The sequence below is a fragment of the Bombus fervidus genome, chromosome 8 (assembly GCF_041682495.2).
Source record: "Bombus fervidus isolate BK054 chromosome 8, iyBomFerv1, whole genome shotgun sequence".
NCBI classification, from domain to species: Eukaryota; Metazoa; Arthropoda; class Insecta; order Hymenoptera; family Apidae; genus Bombus; species Bombus fervidus.
The window spans coordinates 13,316,852-13,328,330 of record NC_091524.1 but is presented as its reverse complement, the minus strand read 5'-3'; the positions used below and the strand labels follow the sequence as shown (position 1 = coordinate 13,328,330).

The following is an 11,479-nucleotide window of genomic DNA, read 5'->3' as shown; positions in this document are numbered from 1 at the left end:
ACAATCGATCAAAATCCATCGTTATAGTTCTCAGAGAAAAAATTCGAGATTCGTTACTGTTACGCTATCGCTGCACTTCGAATACGTTTTTCTTCTTTTCCACTTTTCATTGTAAAACAATAAAAATCAAAGCACGCGCTGCCTCGTTGCGAACAGTCTCGTATGGTCCAGTCCATGTTGGTTTTCGTTTTCTTTTTTTTTTTTTCACGCCTTTTTTTTGTATTTTGTATTTTTTTGTTTACTTTCCCTTTATTCTGGCTAAAATCTATTTCAAGATTTGACAAAAACCGATACCGCGATGCAATTCGAGTGTCATGTCAAATGTTCACAGAACAACGTGTTTTAGACAGAGAAGTTATAGAGAGATGAATTCGGAAACTGTACAACAAATCATGTTTGGTCATGTAAAAAATCCATTTACATTAATTTTGAACGTTAGGAGATTATTAATGTAAAAGCATGTTATTTTACGCAAATGGCTATGTTTTTGTTTGTTCTATATACAGTTAATCATTAATTACTATTATCTTCAAATTACCAATTTTTTATGTTTCTGAAACTATGCAAGATAAAGGAAAGCTTAGTTAACTCACTGTAACTAGAATTTTACGTAACTTCCACGCATAAGAGGATTTGTAGAGGATTACTAAGAATTGCACTATTTTTCTATGGATAAAACTATTATCACGATATGAGTATCAGTATTTTTACATTTTATTCTGCTCTTTTAGTGCGATGATATATGTTTCTATCCATGAAATAGTATTGAAACACCTTCTAAACGAATACAAGTATTTATCTAGCACTTAAGATATTAGTCTGGCCACGGAGCAAGTAGTTTCAGCGTTCTTATGGTCAGACACTACGTATTCTACCAGAGAATTCGTTTCTTTACCTATTCCTATCTGCTTTCCTTGGGAAAAGAAATAGCAAGTAAACGAATCATAACTTTGTCTCATTTTTAAAAGAGATAATATTCAATGTTTAACAAGATATAGACCGGATGTTTAATGAAATATAAAAGTTGATGATGATACAATTTTTTTTCTTTCTACTTGTACTTTTCATCTTCTCCTTATCGTGGATATCCTACATAGTGACGTTTTTTGGTATTAATGAACAAACGTTTCATGGACTTGCATAGTTTTAAAAACACCAAGGTGACAGTAGTTACAGTAGAATCACCCTGTGCAATGTTTGATCGGCAAACAACCAATGGACGGAAATGAAAGACAAGGTAAACTGCATAATTTGATAATGCTAGATTGTTTCCACTGCTATTGGACCGAACCAAAGTTTGTTTGCGTTGGATAATCTACTGGAATAAGAAGAGCTTATGAAGTAATTAAAGTAATATTTATGTGAGTAATTCTCCATTAGAAGGAAAGAATCGATTTTCTATAAAACACGAAAATGATGATATTTTTAATCATCGTTTAAAATATTAAAACTTGCATGAACAAATATTTCCATCTAAATATCATATCAAAAAATTGACTACAACGATAAAACTATAAATATAAATTACACTTCAGTTTATAGAAATAATTAAATTTTCTTTAATTAACTGACAAATTAATACAGTTCACCTAATATTTTATCCTTTCTTCTTTTTTTTTTTTTCCCCTATAATGAAACAGACATCGTTAACAAATTGGATAATTTCAAGAATTCTCGTTCACGATAGTGATATTTATCTGTCAAACACTCGAATCGCGAACGCATTCGTAACATACATTATGTATAATATGTATGACTATTTATGAAATGTGACTAGCTTAAAATTATGATTATATGATCGATAGCTATTGTCATAAACAACGGCGAACATTTATTTATACCATTGTATGTATATTCTTCGCTGTACACTTTCTTCTTCACTGGAAACCAGTTATACTGTGCAATATTAAGCATGTGATTGTACAATCGTAACTGTGCGCAACTGTACCTCCAGTTCTCTGGACCACGTCTACACACAGAAGTTAGAAATCTTTCAAATACATAACAACTGCTAGAAATACATAGATATACAGAATGCTTCAAAGTAAACGTCACACAAAATAATTGCTAAATGAAACTTTTTCGTTATTTCTCTCTGTTACAAAGGGCATTCTGTTGTCGTTATTTTTTAATTTATTTAAAAGTTACTTCGTACGTGCTCTCTGTTTAATTCAATGTTTCGTTAAAATTGTTAATAATGTATAATTTCTATGAGAATTTCTTCTGTTGTTAGGAACTAATAACTTTTTTTTTTTTTATTTTCATTTAGCAACTATATATTTCACTCGTTTCGAAGCATCCGTTGGAAAGGGATCTCTAAAAATTCTTCAAAAAATACGGTCAGTATGATATTTTCTTGCGTAGAAATCGGAATGCTGAAAAATGCTAACTAAATGTCATGGTTTTACTGCAATGTGCACGATTTTTAGAAATTTGCGGGAATTTTTATATAACAAAAATTTTGGAAGATCCTTCCGCACGAAAATTATTTAACAAAGTTAAACTATCTCAAGTGTTATCTCTTGTAAAGTGTTTTACTTGATGCTTTCAATGAGAAGAATTATTTAAATACGGATCTATTCGATCAATTTATGTAAATTTAAAATTTAATATGAAATCCTAACGTCAGTAGGTGTAGTATGTGATATGCATTTCTAATATCTAATTTCCTAATATGTAGATCAAAATCTATTTTTTATCTTTTCCCAATATAAAGGCAATCGAATTAGTAATCAATTCTAAGAAATGATTTTTGCACCTAAATTGGGATTTTCAATGCGGATAAGAGACATGTAAAATATTTGTTTCGAAACTCTTTGAACTGTGCAATAAAATTTGGAACCTCGTAATATCCATCACGATAGAATTCGAAGTTCCCTCTATCTTGACGAAATATTTTTTAATGTAAAAGAAAAAAATCCATGATAAAGATATCATAATTTTTATATTATGAAAACAAACAGTTTTTTTTTCTTTTATTTCGACTAAAGCACATTTCACATATTACACTGTTATATTGAAGATGCTTTAACAAACTAGGAGATCTAATTATTCCTCAAAGCTAAAACTAACGATCTCGCGGAAGTAAATGTAACTATCAATTTAATTTAAATCTAAAATGTAATCACACTACGATTTTGTTCTACTATGCAGAAAGGATTTTTCAAAATCTGTCGAATTAAAATTCTTAAATTTCAACTATAGTCATCATCGACGATAATGTTACGAAATTACAAACCATAAGAACTTGGTTCCCTGAAATACCATTCAAATGAAGCCATTCATAATTTGATTGTATCGATTCAAATACGTCTTGAACAAATTCTAAAATCCAAGTTACCTTCAATGCAATCCTTTCTTCAATATTTCATACTATATTCTACAGATAAAATATTTATTCATGATCTAGCAATTACGGCAGTGATACGTGTCGAAAATTGCTATTGTTTAATAACAATTATCTATGGCTTTCGGAGCTGTCCAACTAAAACTGCAGTTCAAGGTACAATCGTTTATAGTAATTTTCATCTAGACGATATATACATCTACATATAGCTTTTAAAACGTTCTGCTTTCTCTAACATTTCCATTTTACATTCAACAATTCCTTCGTTAAAATTCTATTTCCATTTATTGTTTAATATATAATAATTTCTTTCATTTTCCTCTTCCTTTTTATCTTCATTATTTCTGTGTTTCTTTTGGCACCTACGTGAACAGAAAATTTAGAAAAACTTCACGAGGTAAGAAGTTGGACAGCCTTGCATGAGATTCTAACAATCGTACAATCTAAACTGCGAACAATATCTTTTCTCTTTTCCTTTCATAAAATGTTCATCTCTTGTATCAATCATTGACATGACATCGGTGTTCTATCTATTACACAGATACAATACTTGATCGCCCTTAATAAATTATGACAGTGTTCATTTTTAATGTTAAAAAGTCAAATGAAACGCTATACATACAACAATTAGCTTATAGCGAACAATTTAAAAGATATCGTGTTAAAGAATGGTTCGCGTGATTGCGTAATTATCGTTTGATGCACAGTCGAGACTTAAACAATACATGTATATATCACTTAATTTGATACGTGAATTTCTAGTTAAATTGCACTGAATGTCTCAATAGTAGCTGCGCATTAATGACTACAGATAAATGCAACAAATATGCAGAAGTAATGAGTACAATTGAATAATGTAACCATAAGACGTTAATCTAGAAAATGTTAGTACGTTATCGCTCGACACATTCAAATGTAAATCACTTTTCCGATAGTGAGTCATTCCGCAATAAATCGTGCAAGATTTAAATTTGCTTCTATGGTCGTGGTGTTATTTTATAACTCACGATATTTATTGACAACAGTTTCAAAAAACAAACTCATATAAAAGTTTGATCTTCTATAAATTACCTCTTTAATTAATTAAAAAACAAATATAATATTGAATCAAAGATTAAAAGCTTAACTTTTTTATCATTATATAAGTTAATTTTTATTGTATATTTCAACAAAATACTTTGATCGATCTATTTCTACTTTCTTCTCCGAAACTTTTACTCTTTCTCGCGTTTAAAAATGTTCAAAGCAGAAAATCGAAACTTTTCCAGAAGTAATTTTTTGAAGTTATAAATAAATATAGAGAGCTAAAAGAAATGACGACAGTAAGTGGTTCTAATACGTTTGAATGTTTGAGGACAATTACGATAACACATTTTACGACAAATAATTTACATAAAAAAAAGAAGGAATTATATATACGTATATGTATCTTCGATTGAAAATTAATAGAAAAATAATATGGATATTTAAATGTTTATTATGAATACGTACTAACTATAGTCGAACCTTTAGCTCTTCCATTCTTTGCCGTATTCTTCGCCGCATCTCCTTATATCTGAAAATTCAAACAAAAAAGAAAATATAATTTCAATATATTTCACTTTAATTAGCTCTCTGTTTCTTAATTTAAATAATAGATTCGTTCATTTTGAAAGATTGCAAGATGGATATTAATACAGAAATATAAGAGGACAGTATTTTTTTAAAAATAACTCTTTAGATGAATAAAACATATCTAAAGTATTCGAATAAAATGATCAGAATTAATAATTATGTACATATTTAAAAAGACATACTTTTCTTTTAAAAGAAGAATCTGACGTTCCTCTTCGTAATAATAACGCTGCAATATACCGTGACACTCTACCAAAGAGAGATTAAGAAATTGCGCAACGTCGGAGCTAATTTCCGGAGTCGACAATTTGTCTACTAAAAAAAGTCGCGCGACATTTTCGTGCGGACCTAATACTACGCGAACCTCCAGCGGATATTCGTCGTCTCTTAATCTTCTTTGTTCTATAAAAAAGAAAATTAGCTTTCTCAAATAGTTATTAAGAGTAGATATGTGTTTCCTAAAATAATTTAACTCACCGCCATTATCGCGGACGACGAACAACGCAAAATTATCTGGTTTAGCATCAACTTTATATTTGTCTAACATAAGGTTGATAACTTCCTGAGTATTTACTAAACTTGTAATCCAAACGGACATTTGAGATCCATGCGGAGGTGTAAAAAAACTGGTTTCACGATTATAAAAATGTCCGTTAATTGAACAACGACGTCGCAGTCGACTACGTGATTGTCGTCGACCACCCGGGCGACGTCTAATCGCGGTGGACCCTTGTTTTCGTCGTAAAACTACGCCATCCAGCTAGAACGTATTATAGATATGCATATACATGGAGAATAATAAATTCAAGACTATAATTGTTAAATACCTCTAGTCCACTGTCGGTCGACATTGTCATGTTATCATCTTCTCTAAATTGTAGAGAATTTACAGAATCTGTATCGCTATCAGTTCGATGTCTTTGGAGGCAATCAGGTCCGGACATCGACCGATTTAAGCCTTTTTCTATCCAACTGTCATCAGTGCTAATAGATCTATTACCAGACATATTTTTCTCCAAGTTATCGAAGTATTCTACCCTTCGAAGCGTTCCATTTCGATTTGGTGTGCCATGGTAAATAGGGGTATCGGTACTAGAAGAACTACCTATACTGTGCGTTGGTGTGCTAGTTACGCTACTATCGTTACCACGGTTGCTTTGATGATTCGGACTATCAGCTTCAGAATTTTCGCGAGAATCAGATCTATCAAAACTGGATTGAGAAGAAAGAGGCAGTGGGTCGGAAGTGGTTTGCGAACTAATCGAAGGTAGATTTTCGGGCATCGTTTGGTATAATTTCTTTCCATCTTCGATTTTACGTTCAACCTGGGTAATTAAAAATCAATAAGATGAATAAAAATAAATAAAATGAAAAATATTTAATAATCAGAAATTTTAATAATCTATATATTACCTGAAGAAGCTCATCTATTTCATCCCACTCCATGTTTTTAACGTCTAGTTTCATTGGTAAAGTGAGGCTCTTAAGATGATCAGGTGAGGTTGGTACAGACTTTGTTTCAGTTTCTGCGTCTTGTTCACAAGTTTCTTTTACACAATCTTCCTCTTTTTCTTCATCTTCTATACTCTATTGGCAGAATTTACAAGATATACGAACGTATAAAATATTTTAAGCATCCCTTTTCATATAAAAATATATACATACATCAGAAACACTACGTCTACATGAATTTCTATTACGAGCTGTAACTACTGTGCGTTGATCATCATCTTCTTTTAAATGAATCACTCCTCTGACACCCCAATAAATACGAAGTGCACCTTCCAGTATCAATCTTCCATTAACCTATTAAAAAATAATATTAATTATATAGTTGATCTATATTTTCTTAGCATAAATATAAGATAAATACCTCACGGCTTCTTATTCCACCACTTTTGCCTTCATAATACTGGTTGAAAACCTTCAACTTTGATTCCAAGTGTGATCTAAGTATGAAAAATTATAACAATATAAAACTTAATGTAATAATATGTTTAATAGTATAGGATTAAATAAAACACATTGTTTTGAACTATATACCTGGGTAATGATGGCCGTGCTTCTTTTTTCCCAAAACTTGTATGTGATTCGACTCTTGTTCCATGACCAAATAATTGTGGCCCAAAAAGCGCTCCGTAACATGGTACGTGACAATATGGTACACCTTTATGCTACATAACAGTTTTTAAAAAGAAAATATAAATTTTATTGTACGATTATTAAGTAAAAGTTAACAGTAATACATTACAAATGAAATATTTAAAGTGGTGACACAAAATTAGATAGATTAAATATTTAAATATGACTAATAATATTACAATATTTGATTAACAATTTTATAAAATATACAATGTTGTACCTCTGCATGCTGGCCTGGGTTTAAGCGTTTCCCACATTCTTCGCATCTTAAACATTCTGGATGCCAGTCATATCCCAATGATTGCTTGCGTTCAGCTAAAGTCACAGTTTTTCAAAATATTTTGTAGAAAATAAACAAATATATTTATGATCTATTTGTACAAAATACTTACTTTATTTGTAAAACTTTACAGTATTACATATATAATTTTATAATCAATTGAGATTTCACTAATTCTTTAATAAATATATTTTCTTAAGTTTTATTTAATACATGCATTTTGTTTTTATAAATAATAAATTATTAACTTATAAATTGACATATTAAAATATTTGTTTAAATTAGTATATAAAATACAGAAATAAATTTTTATTTTCACCTGTAGTACTTTTTTTTAATATTTAAAATATTAAAATCGTCATATCTCTCTCACGACAATAAACAATTAATCTTTTAATTTAAAAAATAATTTTTTAATAATAACAAAGAGCTTGGTTAAAATGCAGAAAAATAATAATAAATTATTTTTTTAATAAAATATATACAAGTAACATGACATTTATACAGACAAAAAATTAATCAACTCATTATAATGACAGGAAACGGTACTTGTCAAAATTAGTACGCCTTTTTAATATATGCGAAGATTGAAACTAACCGAAATATACTGGTTTCCCACATTTATGGCACTTCCACATGACGGCAGACTCTTGTAATATCCATAAAATAATAGAAATTAACTCTTACGAGATTCTAATCCATTTTGTTTATACTATATGAATAGGCCCATTGAAAATGACATGCGGGTTAATTAAAGATGTTACTAGTAAGGCAACCTTCGCTGGATAATGAATAGTTCCTCTACGGGTTCGAAAACTTATCAAGCACTTGACTTACATTTTCTTACTAAAATCATAGAGTACAAAGTAGAAAGGAAACTGAAAGTACTAAGTGATCGCACACCATTCATTCATAGATCTTTGTTAAATATTCTGATATTTGAATAACTTTACAATGTAAGTACTCTATTAAAGAATTGTGTTAAACATTTTTAAGTAATATATTTCTTCTCTTATTTATTAATTGTAAATAATAACATATACAAATACAACGTGGAATTGATTAATCGGTAGTGAAACTATATTATATACATAATTACATTGTAAATTATATTATTACAAGTACAAAGTACATGCTTCAATTCTTGCTTTCTAATGTATTAATATCATAACATTTATTTGCAACTTTTATAGCACTTTTATTTGAAGCATATTACATAATTTATATTATATTATAAATTACTAATTATTACAGATACATAAAAGAAATTACATTGTTCATTATAGCGTGCTTTTATATTCATATGGTATTTACATAAATTAAAGAGTCTGCTTTCTTAAACTTATCAAGTATTTGAAATAATATATTATAACTTCAACAATTTATTATTTGATGAAGATTTGTTTAGAATTTTATTGGAAGTCGATTGTATTTTTAGTAGTCTCTTTTTAAAATATATATATATTTAATATGTGAAATATAGTATAATAATTATTATAAATAACAATCTTTATTTTTAAAACAATACAAAAAGTATTATTTAAAAATATTAATAAATTTATCAAAAATTGATTTGGAAAATAAGGAAACTTTATAGATATAAATCAATTTCAAATATTTCTTTTAGTAAAGTCAATACATAAAACTTTTAATGTTAAATATCCTGTTGATAATGATTCGGTAATAATATGTTTTGTTCAAGAAGATAATTCAAATTTAATCATAGTGATAAATATCATCCTTTATATTCTTTTCATGAGGACAGCCATGATGGGGCGCTTAAATTCAATGGAAAATTCATAATCATACCGGCTTTTTGAAACGAGGAATTTATGTATATCATTTTTATTTCCTGATAAAAATATGTGTTTGAAAAGTTAAATAGTTGAGAACGTGTAAAATATTCACGTAAATGTTATTATTATTAAAAATATAAAAGTTAAACTATTACGTTAAGCTTGTTGGCAAGAATTTTGAGCTGCTCAATTTGTGCGGTTTTATCAAAAAAGTGGAGGTTAACCGTTACAAGTAAATAAAATGGTACAGATGAATAAAAAAGGATGCAAAGAATTGCTAATGCAGAGAATGTTCTTAGCTATAATCTCCAGTATAACTGTACAATTTTTACTTGTGACTTGCTTACTTTTAATTACAAATTTAAATACAGATTATATGTCATGGATTCAAAACACATGGACAGCGATAACCTCTTTTCGAATGTGGAGTTATTTCTGTATTCTTGCTACCGTTACATTTTTTCAAGGAGTTATTTGTAGCAAGAGTTACTCTAACATTCCACCCTACTCAAAAAGTAGATTTATTAAATTTTTTGGGATATTCACATATCAAAATATTTTGATGGGTATCCTGCACATTATCATTGGTGGTCTCCTTGTTTGGTTGCATTTATCAATCAAAGGAGGCAAATATGGTTTTTTAATGACAGAATGTAACATAATTTATGGAATGTGTTTAATGGAAGAACATTACTTTTTATTCTTAAGTGGATTATGGAGTGGATTATATTTTTTCTTGAAAATTAGTATCTTTCATATGAAATATTTAAAATTTCCTATCATATCTTCATCAAAGCTTTTACGATTTAAAGCAGGAATCTGCACCCTGCTTCCATCATTAATGGCTGAATGCATATGGCCAACTCTATATTATTTAACTGGTTATTATTTCTTGGGTCCTTATTGTTGTTCTGCAATATTATTTTTGTCATCCTTACAATTAGAAAGTGAACCATTGAGTAGCATTCCTAGCTTGCTGAATATGTCATTGATTTTTCAATTATGGTTATACCAACTGATATTTGTATTAACAATTAACAGTATGTATTTACTATTTGAAATATATTTGACAGAATGGGTTCCTTTTGAATTCAAACAAAGTGATGTATTTAATACTGTTGAATCTGGAGTGACACTTCCTGATGCATTATCTACAGACAAAGTGCCAATAGTGCAACATTTAGGCTATTTAGATTTAATTACAATAGCACAAAAGGATAAAGCAAGAAGAGGTGTATTATTCACACTCAGTCAACCTGGGGGTCATCCTTACAACTGGAACTGTGTTATAGAAAAATGTACTGGTCTCATCAAAAAATTTTCCGATGATCTCAGCACAGCATGCATTAAACCTCAGGAACCAAAACTATCTCCTGGTGCTCCAAGTTCAACAATGACAGATATTAGTGAATTTCAGAAGCAATATATGTATCGTATGCGCAGTTTAATAAAAGAAGAAGTACAAACCTGTACAGAAGAAAGTAATATAAAAAAAGATGTTGACAATGAACTGTTTATTCAAAAATTCATAAAAACAAAATGGAACAACTTTCTCGCATACTTACTATCTAAACCACTTATTTCATATGTTTTTGGTGAAATAGAGGGTGGTAAAGTATGTCATATTTTATTTAATGGACAGACGATAATCTGGGCTGCGGATGCAATTTCATCTTTAGCTGTATTATCATTAAATGAAGATTCTTATGGAATTGCTCAAAAAGATCTACCACTTATAATCAATACTCTACTTGCATTGAAGCAAGCTCTTGATAAATTACAAAAATCAAATATTATGGCAAAGAAACAACATGGAGATGATGAATTTATTAAACAAATCTTTCATTCTTTACGTGCTGCAGCAAAACGAAGTCTTTATAGAATAGTTACATGTTTTGAAATTTATATAGGAGATTTAGGATTAGAAACAACAACAGTGGAACAATTACATAGTTTTCTTGCTTATAGGGAATAAATTATCGTCGTTCATAGCAAACTTTGATACATGTATATATATATATATAAATAACTTTTACATGTATCTACATAAAATATTTTTTGGTATTAAAATATGTCAATGACTGTAAGATTATTTTTGTAATTATTATATTTATATACACAAACAAATTATACTTGTGAGTAATCTTTTCTATCTTTTCTATTTAACTTTACTGAACTGTGGTTTACTGTATAGAAAACTAATTATAAGTTTAAGATTCTAAATGCGCTAAAATAATTTGTAAAATGTCGCAATAAATTATTTTTGAAACAGCTATAATTATTCGATCAATGTACTTTAAA

General features: G+C 29.0%; 2 protein-coding genes across 2 annotated transcripts; one reads left to right on the top strand and one right to left on the bottom strand.

Moving 5' to 3' along the window:
• Positions 1 to 4,682: 4,682 nt before the first annotated feature.
• On the bottom strand, positions 4,683 to 8,169 carry Rassf (Ras association family member). The gene is made up of 10 exons (XM_072008204.1): positions 7,981 to 8,169; positions 7,323 to 7,417; positions 7,004 to 7,134; positions 6,834 to 6,909; positions 6,626 to 6,766; positions 6,374 to 6,547; positions 5,788 to 6,285; positions 5,438 to 5,720; positions 5,143 to 5,362; positions 4,683 to 4,901 (listed from the first exon to the last, which is right to left on the bottom strand). Exons 1-10 carry the CDS (start codon positions 8,018 to 8,020, stop codon positions 4,841 to 4,843), a joined length of 1,719 nt encoding a protein of 572 aa, XP_071864305.1. The 5' UTR covers positions 8,021 to 8,169; the 3' UTR covers positions 4,683 to 4,840.
• Positions 8,170 to 9,173: 1,004 nt separating this feature from the next.
• Ndc1 (Nuclear division cycle 1) lies at positions 9,174 to 11,456 on the top strand. The gene has a single exon (XM_072008203.1). It carries the CDS (start codon positions 9,420 to 9,422, stop codon positions 11,151 to 11,153), a length of 1,734 nt encoding a protein of 577 aa, XP_071864304.1. The 5' UTR covers positions 9,174 to 9,419; the 3' UTR covers positions 11,154 to 11,456.
• The last annotated feature ends 23 nt before the right edge of the window (positions 11,457 to 11,479 follow it).

Coding starts and splice junctions, on each gene's coding strand:
- Rassf (XM_072008204.1), bottom strand. CDS start 8,020: ATGTGGAAGTGCCATAAATGTGGGAAACCAGTATATTTCG. Junction 6,548..6,625: donor GTAGACGTAGTGTTTCTGAT/GTATGTATATAT, acceptor TTCTGCCAATAG/AGTATAGAAGATGAAGAAAA. Junction 5,363..5,437: donor CGTCGTCCGCGATAATGGCG/GTGAGTTAAATT, acceptor TCTTTTTTATAG/AACAAAGAAGATTAAGAGAC.
- Ndc1 (XM_072008203.1), top strand. CDS start 9,420: ATGGTACAGATGAATAAAAAAGGATGCAAAGAATTGCTAATGCAGAGA.